Here is a 21,278-nt window from a genome sequence, read left to right on the forward strand (position 1 = left end):
TTTTTTAAACCTGAACCGTGGTGGGTGTTTTCATGCAGTTTATCGATTCTAGAAACTTTAGCTCCTATTACAGCTGCTCATTTTCATTTTCTTTTTTTTTTGCTAATACAAATATACATTCTCTCAAATTGTGCAGCATTTTCCACGGGTGATGTGTTACTTTGTGTAACTTAAGTGCACAGATTTCAAATTGTTGTTTTTTAATTCAGCAAAAATGTACACTACCATTAAAAAAAGTTATAAAATATAAATATTTTCTAAAAACATAAATGTGAAAGTAATGTTAAGATGTATTCTATATTTTAATGAATTTCTTTGATTGCAAAGCTTTATTTTCAGCAGCCATTACTCCAGTTTTCAGTGTCACATGATTCTTGAGAAACCATTCTAATATGCTGATATCAGTGTTGAAAACAGCTAATTAATATTTAATGTGGAAACAATTTAACTTTTTTTTTTCAATATTTTTTTTCTGACTGGAACTGCATTTCTTTGAATTTGAATGAGTATTTTTATGAAAATAGGAATGATTTCTTTAGCAATTTTCATGTCTTTCACTGTCATAAATAAATACATTCTTGCTGAATAAAATGAATTTAACAATTGATCCCCAAATCCTAACATCTACCCAGAACATTCTAGAAACTGCATGTTAACATGCTGGAAAACCACCTACGATGACCTTAAACTGAAAATATTGTCCTAAACCACCCCAAAATTGCAAGACTCTAGATGTTTATCTTGTTGCTCAATGTTTTTTTTTTTGTTCCAGCAAGAACACTTATTAAATTAATTTAATGAGGTTGTCGTTTTCTATACCGATTGATTCACAGAAGCTCCTCTAGGTTGCATTGGGCAACGGCAGCCAGAAATCAATACTCCTCCAGCCTCCTGGGATTTGTGGGATATGTAGTCATCTAATGACAGTAGTGTTTGCATGTTGCCGTGAAGAGTGTGGGTGTGACCATATGAGGCTTTCAAAACCCTTCCCCCAGTATATTGAGCTGTTTGATGACTCTGTATGGTCACGGCCCAGCAGGCGCAGGGGTAATTTGATCCTGGGGTCCTGCCCTAAGCCTGTCATCCCTAGAGGTAGAGGCCACTCCCCAACATGAATTCATAAGCCAGTGATGAGCGCAGTAGCTAAACGCTCCCGCTAATGTGTGTCTGCTTTAACAAATGACATCCAACCAAGCTCAGCTCACATGCTAGTTTCCATGGATGAGATGAGCAGCACGAAGGACCCAAACAAAGTATTTGAAAGCACTGATGGTGTGTTTATCAGTATTTGTACAGGCTATTGCGAGTTGTTGTGAATCCTCATGTCTTTTTAAATATTATTCATGAAAATTCAGTTCTGTTTAACTTGGCCTTCGGTAGTGTTTACTTCTGGACTCAGTGGATTTGGTACATCAGTGTAGAAGAAAACATGCAGCATAAATTACCTAGAGATTGGTTATTTTTCATCCTTTACTGCAGTGAGAGCCCACGCACAGACACCTTCCTGGACATGTTATGCTGTATTAATTGCTGTACCAGCATCATCATTTTGTCAAGATAAAGATTACTTTTAAGCTTTATCGGATTGGGTGATCGTGTTTATGGACTATGATGGCGTGTAGATGATGGATTGCAAACCATGGCTGTTTTTCTGGAAACAACATTTAAGACTTTTATGTTTGCAGTATGCTTGAGCTCTCATGAGAAATGTCTGTTATGTGTTCATTTCCATGAAATGGACCGACAGACCGATGGATTGGGAAAAACACTGAAAAAATGCTGCATTTAATGATGGTGATGACGATAATAGTAATAGTAATAATAATACATTTCTTCATTTGACATGTTTTGTCTGTGCCAAAATGGATTAAAACAGCAGACTTGTACAGCTCTTATAAAATAATATAAGTAACTTATATAAGTATAATTAATATCGTAACGCATTGTCAGGCTTGTCAGGTGATGGCACTTGCAATATGTTGCAAAATAAAGAAAAAATACATATTTAAAATAGAAGATAAACATATCAAAAACATATAAACTTATTTTATATATATATATATATATATAATATTATATATATATTTTTTAATTGAATTATTATTATTATTAAACTATTATTTGTACATTTCCATTGCAAGTGTCATAATTCACTGGCATAAGATATAAAAGATTTTTATATGATATGTAAAAATTGATTGCCTGAATGCACTGTAAGTCGCTTTGGATAAAAGCGTCTGCTAAATGCATACATTTTTTATTTAATTTTTAATTAAATTTAATTAATATATTTTTTCATTTAGAAAGGACCATAACATATACATATACAATATCTTTATTTTTCTTCATATAATGTGCCATTTATTTATGTAAATATTTGTTTTATAAGTTTGAGAGTGGTATACAGGTTTGTTTACTCTTTGTGCTAACTTTTATTGTTGATCTGTTTATCTAGGTTGGCTCCAGAGGACCGGCGTCTATTGTGGGAGAAGCGTTATTTCTGCCACGTGGAAGCCAGTCGTCTGCCGCTGGTCCTGGCCAGCGCTCCCAGCTGGGAGTGGGCATGTCTTCCTGACATCTATGCCCTGCTCCGTCAGTGGGGATGCATGGACCACCTGGACGCCCTAGGCCTGCTGAACGCCACGTGAGTGTTATGGCAACCATGGCAACAGCTTGCACCATTGTTTAGCTGGAGGCGAAGCAGAGCTGGACTGTCCTCCAGTGGTTAGCAGTTGGGCTGATTTGTGCAGACCATGAATAATTGACCTTTACATTTGTCCAGAAGAGCACATGTGGAGCGCACATATCTACTCCTGACATTTACTGAAATGGTTTTAAAGCTTTGTTAGTGTTAAATCCAGAGCCAGCAGGGTGGCCTACCAGCTCTAACCAGGTTGACCAAGATGGGATAGTTCACCCAAAACTGAACATTCTGTCTCTTATTACAAACTGGTCTTAATTTTCTTTGGTTCCTGCTAACAAAACAGCTTTGGTTCCCGTTGACTTCCATTGCATTTTTTGCTTCTAAATGAAAGTCAATGGGATCATCTTTAGTGTGTAGCAGAAGAAAGTCAGTCATACAGGTTTGGAATGACCTTACAGTGAGTAAATGACACTTTTCAGAGACCACTAGACCCCCCAATCCACCCCAACAACCCCCCATCCTCCACCCACATACACATAAAAAAGCACCATTAAAGTAGGTTTTCATTAAAAAATACTTACAAATTGTCCATTTAGATTTCACAATGATCTTAATGTCCCAGGTTTCCAGATCAGGAGTGCAGGCGGACAGCGGTCCAGTGGATGGACTCAATCTCTGATCCAGAGCTTCTGGACTTCCTTCCTCAGTTAGTGCAGGTAGCAAAGGCCTTTTTCTATTCCTTCCTCTCCCATTGACCCGGATCCGTTTACATCCTACCTGTCACTCTTTTTATCCATCTGTTTTGTTTTCTCATCCTCTTGTTTCTTCCTCCCCATCCTACAAATTGCTCTCTATCTTATGCAGGCGCTGAAGTACGAGTGTTATCTGGACAGTCACCTGGTGCGTTTTCTGCTGAGGAGGGCCATCGGGGACATCCGCATTGCTCACTACCTCTTCTGGTGTGTCCTCCACCCTCAGATTATAATTAAGAACGCAGTGCCCTCATAAAGAGCACACATACTGAATAATCTGGTCATGCTGGCTCATATTCTCACATTCAGATTTGTCAATGTTAAACTGATATTTGATTCATAGTGCGCACCATGAATGCATAAAAAATGTTATACACATTAAAGTCATGTACATGTAGATTCACAGTCTCATACTGAAGTCTATGAAGTTAGCTCACAGCTCCACCTGCTGTACAGATGAGGTATTTTTCTCTGTATAGAGGATCATTCAAACCCTTTGTGAATTCTGTTGCATTTTACCCCTAAAGAGGGAAGAATACATTTTATTAAAATTAGTATTTTGGCATTGTGACACTCTATTCAGAACTATTAAGCTAATTTTACCCTAGAAGTAAAATGCACATTCTGTTTTTCTCATTACTGTAACATTAACGTATATATCATTATTTATTTTTTTAAGAATTTACACATAATGGTATTCAGAATAAGATTCACTAAGTAGTGCTTGCATCTAAATTTGCTCTTTGTTAAATTGCAGTTTGTGAGTGCAATTTCACTGTAAAAATTACTTTTAAGAAGCATTAGGAAGTCAGTGCTCTATTGATTATCATCAATACTAATTTTCATTTGTCTCTCTCTCTCTCTTTGTAGGTTGCTGAAAGATGCTCTTCAAGACTCTCAGTTTAGCGTGAGGTATCAGTATCTGCTGGCGGCTCTTCTCTGCTGCTCTGGTCGTGGTTTGAGAGAAGAGTTTGATCGGCAATGCTGGCTGGTCAATATTCTGGCTAAAATAGCCCAGCGAGTTCGAGATGCCTCGCCTTCATCCAGACAGGTCAGCTTCAGCATTCCTCATTTACACAGGCTGTTCACACCAAGCATTATTTTAATATCACTTATGTAACATTATAGTATTTATTAATATTTTAACTGAAATTTAGTTTTAATTTTTTATTTGTTTATTTATGGAAATTAAAAAAGTTAATTGAGAGTCTCAATTCTGTTGGGGCAATACGTTAATTGTGAGATGTAAACTCGCAATTGCGAGGAAAAATAAAGTCAGAATTGTGAGACAAGTCACAATTACCTTGTTTTTCAGTTGCAGAAACAGGCTGTCATGCCTAACCTGATTTTACCAAGTGAGACATGTTCCTGGGACAACATCGTTGTTGACCCTGGAACAACATTGTGATTATCCAATCAGATTTGAAGAACCAGTTTATAGATTTTGTGAAGTTTATGCTTAAAATCAGTGTTTGGTGCTTGTACATCAGTGTCATTCATCTATCATTTCCTCTGATTTTAGGGATTACTCATGGTTAAGGTTAGGTTTAGGTGTAGGGATATGGTTAAGAATATATTTTTGGAGTAAAATGTTGTTCCAGGGTCAACAAAATATGTTGACCTAGGAACACATCGAACTTGGCAAAATCAGGACGTGCGGCTGTCATAGTCATGTGCTTTTTATTTTTTATTTTTTTATACAGATTTACCCTTTTTTCAGTTTTAGCTTTTAGTTTAATTCAAGCGAACGCTACAACGATTAAACCTCGCCATAATATTGGATCACAAGTGGTCACATGATCACAGGATCATGCATGTGGTATTAACATGTCTCCCCTTGATCATGTGAATAGTTAGGTTAGAGGTTTTCTGATAGGAACAATTATTACCTACAAAAAATAATTAGCTAAAAAGAGCCGGCTTCTGAACTTCTCATTTGTTTAATGGCCATTATTCTCTAACAGATTGTTGATCCCTAAGGGGAATTTTGATGTTCTCCAGGCTGTCTGGTCAGCACATTAATCGTGGTTTGTCTTTTGTCTGATGTTCAGGCTATTCTCCGGGAGGGGCTGGAGGAGGTCAAACAGTTCTTCTCTATGAACAGCAGTTGTCGACTTCCCTTGAACCCAGGCCTGTTTGTCAAAGGCATCAACATACAGGTACAGCTTGTGTCTTTATATATCATGCATGTGGAGGACATTATGATGTTCTTGCTGATGCATAAAAAGCAACACACCTCTCTCATTCTCTCTTCATGTAGTCTTGCTCCTACTTCAACTCTAATGCAGTGCCCCTGAAGCTGTCGTTCCAGAACCAGGATTCTCTGGGAGACAACGTCAATGTCATTTTTAAGGTACCACCTTCCCTGGTCTGTGTGCATTATGGATCAGTGGTTCTGCATTGAAAAGTTTTTCAGATGGTCGTTTATGCTCGTGTGTTTTCTCGCTCAGGCTGGAGATGACCTGCGGCAGGACATGCTGACGCTGCAGATCATTCGGATCATGAATAAGATCTGGATCCAGGAGGGACTTGATATGAGGATGGTCATCTTCCGCTGCTTCTCTACAGGACGAGGCAAAGGTAAACCACCCATCCTCCAAAGTCAAGACTTCTGTTAACTACAGTGTTTTACATCCTAGAATTCATTTTTTTTGGGGTCATTTCCTACCTAACATGGATACCCCACATTGTATTTAATATCTAAACTGTGTTAAATTTGTACACAATGGGATTTTTTAAGGATGTGAACTGAAGTAATTTTATATTTTATAATTTTATATGCCCTTGTCTAGGCATGGTAGAGATGATTCCCAGTGCAGAAACCCTGAGGAAGATCCAGGTTGAGCATGGAGTCACTGGTTCTTTCAAAGACCGGCCTTTGGCAGATTGGCTGCAGAAACACAACCCTACTGAGGATGAGTATGAAAAGGTAAAGCTGTGCTCCGTAGGACTCCGTAGCATTTGCTAAACCAATATGTATGTGCAAACTGTCTTTTGCTGTGACACGATCCATAGCTGCTTAAGTTGCACTGGATTGCATCATGTTTATTTTGCATGTCCTAATAATATGAAAATGGATTTTCAGATTTGGTGGTTAATACCTTTGCTGCCTCAGAGTGGTTAATTATAAACTGATTCTGTTGATTTGATTTTTCACAGGCAGTGGAAAACTTCATCTATTCGTGTGCTGGTTGTTGTGTGGCCACATACATTCTAGGAATCTGCGACCGCCACAATGACAACATCATGCTTAAGACCAGCGGACACATGTTTCACATCGACTTCGGCAAGTTTCTGGGGCATGCACAGATGTTTGGTAGCATCAAACGGTAGGTACACAAAAAGCACATGCCCCAGACTTTGATCACTGCAACTACTGTCTCTCAGAACAATGTTCACAACCCACAACAACGTCTGTTAAATATTGCTTGTCCAGTCCACAAAGGAACAGAGGGATGTTTTTGAGCTAAACCAGATCTGAGCTGTTGATAGGAAAATGTTATCACAGATTTAAATCTTTTTTTTTTTATACAGGGACCGGGCTCCTTTTGTGTTTACGTCTGACATGGCGTACGTCATCAATGGAGGTGATAAGCCATCCAGCCGTTTCCATGATTTTGTGGACTTGTGTTGTGAAGCCTACAATCTGATTAGGAAACATGCACATCTTTTTCTCAACCTGCTTGGGCTGGTGAGTTCCCAGATAACACCAGATACTTCTCGTAGTTTTTACTCTTTGGATGTATCCACAGAGTGGAGGTCAAGTAATGTTCCCTGGCTTGCTTTATTTTTTGCCTGTTATTTGAATGCTCATTTGAATTGCATCGTGTCCTTCTGCTCTAACATTGTAACCCTTGTGTGCAGATGCTCTCCAGTGGGATACCAGAGCTGTCTGATGTGGATGATCTAAAATATGTTTATGATGCTCTGAGACCACATGAATCAGAAGCAGATGCCACCATGCACTTCACCAGGTGAGAACTTGGAGACTTTGTTCCTTGAGTTGTGCCCTGGGTGCCAGATAACAAGCACATAACAACCAGCTGGAACACTTTAGCGATGACCTCGCAACCACTCAGAGCATCCTAGCAATTGCCTAATAACCAAGTCTGCACACCTTATGTTATTGCCATTGTCCTTTGAATCCATCCGTCTTCTGGCCTTCATCTAATTCTTATCCACTGTTCTAGGCTAATCGAGTCCAGTCTTGGCAGTGTGGCTACTAAGCTCAATTTCTTCATCCATAACCTGGCCCAAATGAAATTTGCGTCCTCTGAGGAGCGTCCCGTTCTGTCATTTGCTCCCCGTGTCTACACTTTAAAGAGTGATGGTGTCATTCGCAGCCTGTTCATCTACAAACATATCAAAACCTATACTCCAAGCAAAGGCTATGTAAGTTGATTGGATTTGAGGTAAAATGCACTTTTAATGCAATTGCATGCATCTCTATGTTAATACATTTTTTCCCTTCATACAGTCTTATGTTGTGAAAGTGGAGCGGGAAGGTCAACATGGGTCAACTTTAGTCCAGAGGACATTTGAAGAGTTCTATGAACTTCACAGTAAACTGCAGCTCATCTTCCCTTCACCGAAACTACCCAGGTACAATGCTAAAACCTGATAGAAAGAGGAAATATGAAACCAAAAGCTCCCTGAACACACAACACATCACACACCCAAACTTGGAAATTGTCACTTACTCACCTTCAAGTTATTCCAAATATCTATGTATTTATTTCTTCTGTTGAAAGAAAAGCAAGATATTTTGAAGAATGTGGGTAGCCAAACAGTTGCTGTTCCCCCATTGATGTTCATCATAGCATAGACCAAAAAATAAATAAACTCAATCAAAAATTCTTTAGAAGACGATGGGAACAGAAACTGTTTGGTTACCCACATTCTTCAAAATCTTATTTTGTGTTGAACAGAAGAAAGAAATTCATTTGCTTGAGCGTGATGATCCCCTTAAATCAGGGATCCTCAAATCTGGACCTCGAGATCTTTCCTGCAGAGTTTAGCGCTAACCCTAATCAAACACACCTGAGGATGCTAATCAGTGTCAATCGATGTCTTTGGGATCATTTGAAAATTGCAGACAGGTGGACTTTAATCAGGGTTGAAGCTATACTCTGCAGTGCATTGGACATCCAGGGTAAGATTTGAGGAAGGGGGTCTTAAATGATTTAAACTAGTGGAAACTACTGCAGGTTTCTGTTATCATAGGGTATATTTAGTCTGAAATCAGTGAAAGATAAATAATGAAAGCTGGTCATAGTAGATTTCTTCTCAGTAGGCTACTGTTCATTTCAGTGTAATCAGTGTACTGCTCATCCAAAATAAGGCCCTACAGGACCCTGATCACCCATAAGGGATGTTTTTTTTTTTTTTGTAATGGCTGAGTGGCAATACATAAGCCTCATGTACAGTATGTTTGTAATTACACACCCCTCTCGATGTAATGTTCCCACAGCTTCCCCAGCCGCTTTGTGATTGGTCGCTCTCGAGGAGAGGCCCTTGCAGACAGGAGGAAAGAGGAGCTAAATGGATATGTTTGGCATCTGATCCATGCTACTCAAGAGGTGGCACAGGTAACCTTTGAAAAAAGTTAACTTTTTATCATATGAAATGCAAGCTTACATTCAGTAACAACACCGGCATTATTTTATTTTTGGAATAATTATAATAGTCAATAGAATGTGTACAGCTTACGGTAATACGAGTAGTTTCAGTTTGTCTGGCATGTTTCTTGGAATCTGTCTGTGTTCTATGAAAGCGGACACATGTTGTCTGTAAACAGTCCACCCACAGGGCTGGATTTGCATTCACGCAGAGCTGGCTCTACCAGCTGACAAACCCTGAATGCTTTCACTTTTTCTGTTCTATGCTGTACATCTTAAGAATGCAACCGGATCACATGGCATCCATACTATTACTGTGAGAGTACATCTGCTTATTTTAGTCTCTGTTTTCTGAGTTAATGTTACCCTCTCCTCTTTCAGTGTGATCTGATCTACACATTCTTTCACCCTCTACCAAGAGACGAGCGGGCAGGAAGTGTAGGAACTGTTGTTAATGCACTCCATAACAAACCAGCAGGTATTCTTCATTTCCTTATTTGTCTTAGACACACCCAGGTACACTTCTTTTGAATCACTCTACTTACACATGCTTTTGTATGCGATGGATTCAAAGGTCATGCAGTTCAGCCTGTCCTCACATCATCATGAGTTAGTGTAAACTATGGGCCAATCAGCTGCAGTCCATTTAACCTTGTCTGTGACAAAGTAACACCCAGTACTTGGGACTAGTATAACGTATAATGTATAAGCTTTTAGTATAATGTGCCTACAATCACACATTAGCCCAATGCACTGTGACACGAGTTTGTACAGGGGTTTTATAACTGGGGTCAAAAAAAATGTATTTATAAAAACGAATCCATAGTTCACCATAACAACTAGTTAAATATTAAAAGTCATGATGAGGAAAAGCTGCTTTGTGGCAGCTGCTGCCTCTGTCACAGGCCACGCTATCTGATTTGTGATAAAGGTCTCTTTTTAAAAGGTTCATGTCCTGTCAGACTGAGCTCTAGAAATCCAATTAAGTTATTTACTTACTTCACCTTTAGTGTACCATGCAAGCCAGATGCTAACACACACCTGTCCACACTAAATCCAGCTCCTCTTCTTCTCCAGATGTGTCCTGGGCTCCTGTGCCCGGTACAGTGGCAGGTGAAGTGAAGCTCTCGGTTCTGTACAAGAGTGACAAGCTTTTCATTATGGTGATGCACATCAGAGGCTTGGTGAGGGTCTGATATTTCCTACATGCATATGCTCATAATGCGAACAAAAAATGTTGAGTTGGTGCTCACCAGTGTGTTGTGGAACTTTCTTCAGCAACCCTTGCAGGACGGAACAGATCCTGATCCATACGTCAAATTGTACCTCCTCCCAGACCCTCAGAAGACTAGCAAGAGGAAGACCAAAGCAGCCCGGCGAACACGCAACCCCACTTACAATGAGATGGTGAGAAAAGTCAGGCTCCGATAATAAAGAGCTATCAAAATCATTTTCTCCATAGGGGATTTTCATTATTATTTTTTGTCACATGGGATTCTAGTTTTATCCCTCATTAGAGCCATGTTTGTTTTTTTGATTCAAATCAAAGTTTGATCTTGGTTTGGTGAATGACCTCACTTTTCTCTTTACAGCTGGTGTATGACAAGATTCCACGTGGTGATTTGCAGCAAAGAACCATTCACCTGCGGGTACTGAGTGAGGGTGCATTCTGGGAGAATACCCTGCTGGGTGAAACCATTATTCAACTGAAAGACCTCACCCCGGGTCATCGCTGGGTTGGCTGGCACCAGCTTGGCACTAGAGGCTCTGACATAAACCGCTAACACTTGTGAGGATGTCCATCGGAAGTGAAGGATTTCCCATGAGTCCTTCTGTGTGCATGTGTTTGTGTCTGTCTTTGCTTATGGGTTGGGAGTTGGAGATGCCCAGCTGCTCAGAAGGCTTTTTCCCCCAGTGGGGGTTTGTGTTCATTGATTCTTCCAGCCAGGAGACGTGTAGAGTCGGTGATGGAGTGTCATCACTTGATTCTGTTCTGGTGGGGTACCCTGCACCATGTGAACCAGACCTTGGATTTATAAAAGTGGTTCTTAGTGACAATATCAGACAAAAACCATTTGGTGAAACAAGGATTGGCAGACAGATTATTTAAAAATGAAATTACTTCCATGCGCCATATTTTTGGGGAGATTTTCTGGGAAATTGCTGTCCATAAAACCTTAAAGCCCCTAAATGGTTTGTCTTTTTGAGAATGCTAATGGAAATGTAAGTTATTTTCTTTTTAAGATGTTTCTCTATTGTGGCTCAATTTTGAGCTATGTTGTGTCCGGTGACATTAGATTTGTCTCTTTGTATCAGATTTTGGTGACATTTACCTAGAAATTAATAGCGAGGAACGCCTTTGTACTGTAAAATTGGGTATTTCATATTGCCTGTGGCATTTACCTGATCATGATATAGGGATGAACACTTGATAGTCTTTGGCTTGAAATTGTGGAATTAACTTGCTCCATATAACCACTGCAGGGAGTGACACAAACAGTACAGAGTGAATGTAGATTTTTGATCATGTAAAATAATTGGGTTGATTAAAAAAAAAAAAAAAGGAATTGCATGTACAGTATATTGAACGAAGGAGACAGACCAGGAATATGAATTTCGTTGCATAAACCTCTGAGATTTCTTTCCAAAATGATGGGGCACAACTTTATGTGGAGAAAAGGCTTTTAAAGGGACTTGATTTCAGGGTCAATGATTCAATGGGGTCAATGATTTTGCCTTGTTGATATAAGCATAACATACACAAGAAAATTTCTGTTAGGAAGTTGTTGATTTGCATGCTGTGATATTTGCTACTGGATAAATATTGCATTTTTGCATTTGTTTGTCAAGTATATTGATCTCACATTTTTCCAAGTTTTATTGGTTAATTTTGTGTGTGTGTGTGTGTGTGTCAAAGTGGGAGTAAAATTAATGCTTTGGACTGTAGTTAGGTCCATTTCCATTCCACATTTGTACAGTATGTAAAACTGCATGTAAATGAAATGCTAAATATACCACAGGAGTTTTTTTTTGTTTTTGTTTTTGTTTTTTGTTTTTTACTTATGCTTAAAGATTTTGCTTTTGCATTTGCTTTACTTTGCACTCAGTTTGATTTTAAGCTCATAAAGTTTAGAAGGGAAATTAAGTAATTGGAAATTTCATTAAATTATATTTGATCTTATTTGCATAAAATTCAGATTTATCCAAGTGGCATTAATGTTTGTGTTACAAAAATAACCTACAAGTCAAAAGTGCAACCCTGTATGCAGAGGTGCTCTAACAGTCCTGTAGCCTTAAGCAAACTTAGGTATGCTTATCCAGGTCAAAGCAGGCCCTGTTCTGTAGCTTTTTCTAACCAGACAAACCAGCTCCATTTTAGATATGAAGTACATTTTCCTAAGTCTTGAACTTTCTTTCAAATGACAAATGGTTGTGTAGGTGTATATTTTCTCTCCAAAGGGCACCATTGTGTGACATTTAAGCTAATGGGAAATGATTGTATGATTGCATGCCAACCCAAAATGAAAAAATGAGTGTTTTGGAAAAAAAAAATATTGTTTTGTGTGTGTATGCAGGAAGAGTTTGGATTTAAAGGTATAGTACTTTTATAATGTTTGTGTTCCTTATTTTAATAAATAAAAGAGGATGTGAGTAAAATCAATAGGGTTGGCATACTGTAAATGCTGAGAATATAATTTTGATGTGACTTATGGATTATAAATGGGCTTTGTCATTTTATACTTTCTAGACTGAAGGTTTAATGCATTCTTATTTCACACCATGTTTTCAAACTTTATTTGCACTTAATAAATGCACAGGGAAACTGACTTGATGCTTTTTGTTTTGTTTTTTCTTTATTGGACCACATACACTTCTACAAGGATGGTGCAATGATCAATGCCAAATGATGAAACTTGTGCAAAACACTAGTCCTGTATAGAGACAGAGCATGTGTCATAATCTAAAAACCAACCCTCTCCATTGACTTTCTATTGTGGAAGGCTGCCTCCTTGATAATTCTGACTTGTAAAAAAAAACTAACAAAAAAACAAAACAAGCAAGCTCATAAAAACGTAGCTGTGTTTTAGCTTGTTTACTGTACACCTCGTCATCAATCCACTTGTACTTGTTTACTGTGCACCTTGTTTTGGCTGACATCACACTGAAGTAAGAATTACATTAGACTGGGCTTTATAATAAAGGCTTTAATTGGCTGCCTGAACCGTTCATGTTCTTTCACATTACTCATTGTTCTGATACTCCTCTAGAGAATTATGATGACATTAATGTCTCATTCATCCATGTAAATGTATCAAATTAAAACATTCCACTGAGAGCAAGTTAAATTATTGGTTATCCATGGCTGCTCGGAGAAGGGTTTCTAATGGAAGTTTTATTTTCACCATGGAATTAAAAGATAATTGTGAATGTTAGAACAAAATAAAATGTCACAATTTATTATTTGTTTTGATTTATTTTTTTGCATAAACTTGCAATTCTGAAAAAAATTAAATCACAATTTCGTATCTTGCAACCTGCAATTATAAAAGCGAGAAAAAAAATCCAGAATTGTGAAATAAATCGAGATAAACTGTTGCAGTTAGCCTCTTGTAATATTGCTTGAATAAAGGCTTCTGTGTCTGGGTACGGTCGCAAGAGGGGAAGAAATTTTTGAAAAATGCTTTTTCAAATGGCATGCACAGTCAGTTCCTCATGAAGCATTAAGATTGTGCCTAAGGGATTCTGTACAGGCAGTTTCTCCAAATAAGGCTTTGCACCAAGGCAGGAATGGATCTGTCAAATACATGCTGAAAGTCTTACTGGACTTAGACTAGATTAGTCAAAACGACTAGAAGAATGCTCAAACAGAGAGTTGCATTAAAGGTTTAGAAGATCTTGAGGGATTTATGTATGTATTGACTGGACACTGCGTGACAAGCACAAAACAACTTATATAACACATGATTCAAAGTACCACGTGAGATCGGAATTTTACCACGGTCCCTTACAGGGCGTGAGCGCTACTGAAATTAGCGACGCTCCCTCACAGCTTTTCTGATGAAATCTCTCTTTAGCTCCGCGGCTAGCGAGGGAAACGGCGACGTCAACGAGTCTGGAGAACAAGAATTTCCATTTAAAACTAATTAAAAGTAAAACCGCTTTTCCCCTAGATCTAAGGAGAACACTTTGACTCGATTTTGATGATACAGCCGTTTCTTCTACTACAACTTAACGTTAACGTTACAGTATTTTCTTCCGAAAAACGCGGCAGCTGGGCTCGATTGCGGTGACTAGACTAACATTTGAAAAACCGACGCTCGCTTCCCTTCAGACGTCAAGATGGCTTTTGTTTCAAGTTTTCATTTGGAGTATACCAGCCTATCTCACTCTTATACCACCTCAACATGCCTTTCCTTTCCTTCTGCTGTTTCAACAACTCCTTCAAACAGAAATAAGTGGTGTTTTCTTCAGGACAGCACAGTTGGCGTTAACACCGCGGTCAATATGGACGCTGAAGCTATTTACGCGAGCCGGGTTGGACTCAACGCAGCCTAAACGATATGGACACTTCAATTTCCCCCGGAGAATATTTATCTGTATTTATGGATGGTGTCAAGGGCTGAAAGGAATGAGAAACGGAGCGTTTTATGTTTTTCGTAGCTAACATTTAGCCATACATTAAGCTTGGTAACTTACTAATTTAGCTGCGTTAGCCAGCTAAGCCTTATAAAGCCATCTAAAACTGATCTGTATATTAGTGACATTCAGAGACATTTAAACCTACCACTCTAAACTCGAGCACTTTTATGCAAATTAAGTCTAAACAGTGTTTAACGTGCTGCCGCTTATAAAGCAAGTAAGTTACCTAGTTAATAGCTTATTCTGTTTTTTGTTTAGTCTATGTAGTTCAACGCATTTCATATTTTTCAGAAGTATGAGCACACATGGACACTTTTCTCAAGGGGACACGCGATCCCGCGCTGACAGCTCGTGGATAAACGTGTTCTCGGTAGTTTCCAGGCCTGCGTGGGCTCTCATGCAGCGGTATTTCCCCGCAAAAATGCAAACAGCTTTTGAAATGAAGTCAAATCTAGATATTGGAAACTCTCTGGCCCCTCTAAATGTTGCATATCTCCAGTGCCAGCATGAACCCGCACCGGGCGCGTCCTCCAGAGGCCCGGGGGCTCCTTCCTGGTTCACGCGCGATTCGTTGAGTGAGCTGGGAATTCAGAGCGCTTCCCAGAAAGATTTCAGTCTTCAAAAGCAAGCGTCGGCCGGATACCTCGGAACAGCGAGAAACTTTATCAGCCAGGTGTTGCAGAACGCGCTGGAAAAAAGGCGCGCGGGCGGTGAGCGCGCCAAACCGGAAAGCGGATGCGATTTGGGCCCGGATACGCTGTCCGTGCGAACCACTAACAGCTGGTGGTGGGGTGGGTTTTGGGAGGCCGATGACAGACCTCCAAACTGGCTGCTAAACGAAGCACAAAGCAGAAAAGAGACTGATACGAGCTGGCAGCATTGTGGAGAACATCACAGTGTCGGCTATTGTCAAAGCCGCTCGCGCGCGACCTTTGCCGTGACGACTGAATTGTGTGTCTGCAGCGATGATGTGCCATCAATGCACAACGAAAGCGCTGGACCCTTGTGCTCCAAAGAGCTGACCCACAATGCATGCCTATCAAAATCCCTCCCAAACTCATACAAGCTTCCACTAGATGTAGAGCAGCAACTGCTAGTTTGTAGTAGAGCCTACAATGAGGTGGCAATTCTGACTCCAGATCAAGATAATGGCTACTCCAGCTTGGAGGAAGAACACTCAAATAGTAAGCTTCACATGAAGCTGCTCTCCGAGGAACAGGAGGTGTCAGAAACGGCCAGCCCTGGTGCCTCCGAGGACGGCTCATCTCATACTAACACTACAGTGAGCGAGTTTAATAGTGAACCTGTCAATTTTGAGGAAGAAATTAAGGAAAGAGAGGAAGAGGACTCTGAAAAGATAGCTGAAACAGTTCCGGCTGCTGAAAGTGTGCACTTTTTGGCCACTTCTCAATGTCAAAACAAGGTCATCGCTTACATCATGGGTAGCCCTTGCAGCGGCGAATCCGAGTCGGAGGATGATAGTGATTGGGACAGTAATGATGATGATGGCTTTGACAGTGAAGGCTCGTCCAACTTCTCAGAAGACCTAGATGACAGCGATGATGAATCCGAGGAAGATTCGGATGAAGAGGAGGGGGACTCTGAGACCGAGAGGCTGTGGAATTCTCTGTGCCAAAACGGGGATCCTTATAACCCGAGGAACTTCACAGCTCCCATAAGGACTGCAGCCAAGCCAAGCTCTGTGTTTACAGTCTCTTCGGTCTCAGAGTCTCCGCCAGTGCATATGCCCTCCAAGCTTTCGCCGCCTCCATCGTCGCCCTCACTGTCCGAGAATGAGTCCAGCGAAGACGCCTGCGAGATGGATGAGGAAGAGAATCTGAGGTTGTGGAATTCTTTTAGCTGCTCAGCAGATCCCTACAGCCCTTTCAACTTCCAGGCTCCCATACAGACTTGGAAAACCTCCAAAGGATGCCGGAAGGAGAAAGTGCCTGGAACCCCATGCTACAAGAGAGAGGAGGCTGAGGAGAGGCTGGACAGTGGATTCTCAGAGATTTCTCCTGTGCCATGCTCAAGCAGTGCCATAGCCATTCAGCTGAAAAAGGTTTGTATAAAATTGACTTTAATTAATGAATGATCACATTTCAGTTTGGAAGTACTTGCATAATTATCTTTCTGGACATTGCATTTTGCTTCCATGATGTGGTTGACTTAAGAACCCCTTAATATGTCTGGGATGGCAGAAGGAATCAGATGGAGACCATTACTCCTGCTTTTATTCAAGCAGTTGTGATTAGAAGTCTAGTTTTGTTGCAGTTATGTCCACTTTAAGTTCACCAAAATTTGAAATCATTTCACATGCTTAAACAAATCATGGTTAAGTAATTTTTTTAAGGGACCAGGCCAGCAATTTCCTTAGGAAAGTAATTTTTTTTTAAACTACCAACATGCTCTTTTTAATATCTAACATTGTTGTTTTAGATAAGACTTTATTGACCCCCTTGGAGGAAATTGAGCTGTTTGCAGCAGCAGCACAAGGGAATGAAATAATAGTAGCTATAAGAAAGTTGTAGCACTTTTAAAATACGATCCAATTAGGTAACATGGACTAAAATATTAAAAGCAAATATTTAAACCATTTATTAATCTTGTTTTATGTTGTTTCTGCATAAACTGTCATTCACAATTTTGGGGTCAGTAAGACTTGTATTTAAGAAATTAATACTTCTATTCATTAAACTGATAAAGTGTCAGTAAATTTTTTTTTTTAATTTATAGAAGATTTCTATCTCAACCAAAATGCTGTTGTTTTTTCTTTAAAAAGTAAAAGTCCTGAATTTTTTTTTTTAAATCATGGTTTTCATAAAACATTGATTTAAAAAAATAAAGTTAGGTAATGTTAGAAAATTTAGCCAAATCAAATAAATGCAGCCTGGGTGAACATAAGACGTCTTTCAAAAAATAGTACAGATTGCAAACTTTTGAATTATACTTAATACATTTGTTACATTTCTAATTGGTTAACATTAATTAACAGTAAAGATTAATACATTAACATTATTCTAGATGAATACATGTAGAAAATTCTTGACACCTGTTGCATTAACTATATTTATGAATTACATCTAATCATAGTGTTGATAAGAAAGGAAACTGAATAATAGTAAAATAAGAAGACAGTAAGAAAATATACAAAATAAATTGTGCCTTTCATATATTTGGAATAATGGTTAATGGCCTTAGGTCTTCATCAATCCAATAATAGTGTGTTTATATGGATGATAATAATCTTATTCTATGCGATGACTGCTAGCAACAGCTAATCTTCTTTCTCGATGCCCTTCTGCCGTATTTTCAGTCTTCGACAATATGGCAGTATAGGCCAGCTTGAGAAAATGATGTAAAGCCATGCAACATCATTTTCAACTTTTTTTTTTTTTCCTCTCCTGCCTGTGATGATCTGATGCAATGGTTCCATTTTGCTGTCTCCAGGGAGACTGAGTTCGTGCTCTGCCCATTACTCATTATCTTTTTATAACGTTTCATGACTCTAGCATCACACTAGTCATAGTCATTAGATTTGGTCTGGAGTGATGGCACTCCCAACCACTCACATGCGTTATGGGCAATCATATACTCACACATTATAAATCAACCATTTATGGGAAATCACATGTTACTTAGCAACAGTAGAAGGGTGAGTCTTGAAAAGGGAGGAGAAATGGGAGCACTGGGTGTTAATTTCACTGTGAATCCATTGTAAAGCAAGGATATTAATTTGTAGAATTTATATTCTGAAGTTGACAGGGCCTTTTTGATTTAAGAATGCAGATAATATTCATTGGTCACTAGTTTTTAATAACACATAATGTACAGCCCATATAATATGTATGTATATGTATAATATGTAATAACTTGAACAGTAGATGAAACTTTATTAAAACATTCCTTTCCCAGGTGACGTTTGTAGAGGATGTCGAGGAGTTCTATGCCAGCAGTGATGAGGACCGTCGTGGACCCTGGGAGGAGATCGCCAGGGACCGCTGTCGATTTCAGCGCCGCGTTCAGGAAGTTGAAGAGACTATCAGCTACTGCCTTTCTCCAACTTTCCGTCTGGACATTTTTCAAAGACTACACAATACTAGCTAATTAAAAGCCTTGCTTGTTGTTGGACAGTAAGTTAAATGTTCAAAGGGCTCACAAGTCACAAATCCAAGGAGCTCGATGGTTCCTGCCAGGGAGGGACACCTCACTTGAGTCTGATGAACTGTTTTGTGCTGAGTGTCGTGTGGATTCCAGACATATGCATTTTGTTTTGTTTTTTTCTTTGCCACAAGTCACGCTGTCCTTTCTAGTCCTCAATACAATACTTTCATTTTAAAGAGGAACTACATGTCATGTCAGTTTAATCACGGAATTCCCACTCAAACATCTAAACGTTTCTTAATTTTTTGATCAAGCAAATGCAGCAGTTTTTCTTCATGCCTGTTGGAAGGTTGATTTAATGATTTATTAGGTTTGGTTTAGAGATGTACACAGAAGTGCATTAACTTCACCCCTCACAAAGCGACACTAAATTACTAAATTGATGTTCATCTTTCCCTTAGAACTGTATTAGTGCAAAAGTATTCAGGACGGGAAATAAAGTGTTTGCTTTCAAATCCCTGTTGTGTTCATCTCACAGGCCTTCTTACCAACCCCTCGTGTTGTAACCTCAAAGCCAAAGATAACATACTTACGCTCTGCAAAGGATCATTAAGCCAGGCCTCAGTGTTCGATGCCACGGGCGCACCGGCTGAATGATTCCCCAGAGTAATCACATTCATTACCCACATTAAACCTAGTGGTATTTTGCCAGAGCTGAGCAATGCTTATGTCAGTGTCTGTTCCTGTGTCAGAGTGAAGATAAATGGACGTGGGCCTAAGTGCAATGTATTTGCATGATATTAAATGGAAAGATGTACTTTTACCTATCACACAATCATATGTGGAAATCACTGTCTTGTAATGGGGTTTTCTCTGTGCTTTGAACTGTGGCAGCTGTGACGGACAGTAAAATCTTGACTATAAAGAGGAAATGCAGGGACAAAATGCATGTTTATGATTTGAACTATAATATGCTTGATGTTGAAGCATAAATGTAATTTGTTAACCAGTATAATTAACATAAAAGCGTTTTATTTTTGTAATACATTTGCCCAGTTAAGCATCTGTAATGGGATTTGTGATGAAAATGATTAGTCTTAATATAATTAAAATTCAATAAAAAATAATTCAGGAAAATGGACTGTTGTGTTCTTTAATTTTTGTTGGAGTTTATCTTTTTACTTGCTCTAAATCTCAGATTTGTCCTATGGTATGAATGTTTCAAGCATGGTTTGATAAATTACAATGTAAATTAAAAAGAAAAATATAAAAATGAAAAATGGCTCAGGCATAACTTTACAAGTGTCTATTTTAGTAAATGGCAATAATTTTTTTCCATCCATATATTTCTAAAAGTGTAGGAACTTGGTACATTTTGTCAATGAAAACCATGTCCTCTGGTGTGACACCGTTTCCTGATTTTAAATCGGGCAATTCCACATAAAACTTTAATGAGTTGGAAGACCCCAGAGCCATTTAGAGAGACTCTATATGGCTCTGGAAGACCCCATTCAAGGTCATGGTGATGTTACTGAAACCCATGTTAAGTTAAAATAATAGGTTTTGTCTCAGGATTGTTCAAATTAACTTTTTTTTTAAGTTTTGTTGTCCTTTGGTGCGACAACCCTACATTGTATTTTTCATTAAAAACTATGTTAAACTACATAATCATGGAAAATGATGCAAAACTGCTAATGACAGGTTAGCTAGGCATTGCAAGGTCGTAAACCGACATAAAAGGCTGAAACATCCTTTGGTTTGATAGATAATGTCCACCCGTGTGACACCTATATTTTCACACAAGGTCTCTCTGAGAAGAATTTTAAATAATTAAATGCATAAATTACATTCATTAAAATATTTTCTGAACTTGTACTGTTATAGCTTGTTATAACTTTGAAAACTTGTACTGTTATAAAGTGTCATGAAACTAAGTATAAAATCTGATACTTTGATTTTGAGACAGAAAGAACTGAGGGAGAGATGAGTGGGAGAGAGAGGACATGGAATTACACTCACTTTAAAATAATCACACTTTGTTGCTTTGCAGCCTGTAATGAAGACAGATAAGTTTTGTTTTATCAAGTTGTATTTACTCAGTGCAGCTCATAACATCCAAGTGAAAGATATAACACCAACATGTCAAAAAATAAACAAATAAAAAAACAGTTGGAAAAAGTGATTTGTAAAACAAAAATACTTGTAAACTCAATCAGGTGTAGCTAATCACCTTCTCAAAGGCACACAACTCCATTTGACTTTCAACTGTGATCAGCTGTGGTCATTTAGATCAGCTCGCCATGAAAAGAGCTTTCCTGGAGTGTATCAGTAGTGCAACTGAAGCAGACACTCGACTATTGGTTTCAAGGCACTGTCAAAAAGATCTCTGGGATAAAGTTGTGGACAGACACAAGTCAGGAGATGGATACAAAAAAAAAAAAAAAATGCAAAGGCTTTATCAATGCCTAGAGGTGAAGTCTATTATTAGGAAGTGGAAGGTTTTGGGTACAGCACAGACCC

General features: G+C 38.8%; 2 protein-coding genes and 1 long non-coding RNA gene across 6 annotated transcripts in view; 2 read left to right on the top strand and 1 right to left on the bottom strand.

Annotated features, from left to right (window-relative positions):
- Positions 1-12,841, top strand: part of LOC128022353 (phosphatidylinositol 4-phosphate 3-kinase C2 domain-containing subunit beta) — a 38,365-nt gene extending 25,524 nt beyond the window's left edge. For all 3 annotated transcript variants that reach the window (XM_052609801.1, XM_052609802.1, XM_052609803.1), the window contains 18 exons: positions 2,456-2,644; positions 3,267-3,360; positions 3,509-3,603; positions 4,267-4,447; positions 5,448-5,555; positions 5,657-5,749; positions 5,847-5,976; positions 6,189-6,325; positions 6,556-6,725; positions 6,931-7,087; positions 7,261-7,370; positions 7,587-7,788; positions 7,874-7,998; positions 8,867-8,984; positions 9,396-9,492; positions 10,092-10,198; positions 10,293-10,421; positions 10,607-12,841. In XM_052609801.1, the coding sequence (XP_052465761.1) occupies positions 2,456-2,644; positions 3,267-3,360; positions 3,509-3,603; positions 4,267-4,447; positions 5,448-5,555; positions 5,657-5,749; positions 5,847-5,976; positions 6,189-6,325; positions 6,556-6,725; positions 6,931-7,087; positions 7,261-7,370; positions 7,587-7,788; positions 7,874-7,998; positions 8,867-8,984; positions 9,396-9,492; positions 10,092-10,198; positions 10,293-10,421; positions 10,607-10,798 (2,434 nt within the window). In that variant the 3' untranslated portion in view covers positions 10,799-12,841. The remainder of the gene's footprint in view (positions 1-2,455; positions 2,645-3,266; positions 3,361-3,508; positions 3,604-4,266; positions 4,448-5,447; positions 5,556-5,656; positions 5,750-5,846; positions 5,977-6,188; positions 6,326-6,555; positions 6,726-6,930; positions 7,088-7,260; positions 7,371-7,586; positions 7,789-7,873; positions 7,999-8,866; positions 8,985-9,395; positions 9,493-10,091; positions 10,199-10,292; positions 10,422-10,606) is intronic.
- Positions 7,297-8,431, bottom strand: LOC128022354 (uncharacterized). Its single transcript, XR_008185901.1, has 2 exons — positions 8,101-8,431; positions 7,297-8,013 (listed from the first exon to the last, which is right to left on the bottom strand). It is a non-coding gene; the product is annotated as an uncharacterized LOC128022354 (long non-coding RNA).
- Positions 12,842-14,073: 1,232 nt separating the features above from the next.
- On the top strand, positions 14,074-18,997 carry LOC128022355 (protein phosphatase 1 regulatory subunit 15B). 2 transcript variants are annotated; one of them, XM_052609805.1, is made up of 3 exons: positions 14,074-14,871; positions 14,946-16,716; positions 18,570-18,997. In XM_052609805.1, the coding sequence occupies exons 2-3, from the start codon at positions 14,950-14,952 to the stop codon at positions 18,759-18,761; spliced, it is 1,959 nt and encodes a 652-aa protein (XP_052465765.1). In that variant the 5' UTR covers positions 14,074-14,871; positions 14,946-14,949; the 3' UTR covers positions 18,762-18,997. The 2 variants fall into 2 exon arrangements, with proteins under 2 accessions (XP_052465765.1, XP_052465764.1); XM_052609804.1 differs by having other exon boundaries at positions 14,074-16,716.
- The last annotated feature ends 2,281 nt before the right edge of the window (positions 18,998-21,278 follow it).

The sequence above is a fragment of the Carassius gibelio genome, chromosome A11 (genome assembly GCF_023724105.1).
Source record: "Carassius gibelio isolate Cgi1373 ecotype wild population from Czech Republic chromosome A11, carGib1.2-hapl.c, whole genome shotgun sequence".
Lineage (NCBI taxonomy): Eukaryota > Metazoa > Chordata > Actinopteri > Cypriniformes > Cyprinidae > Carassius > Carassius gibelio.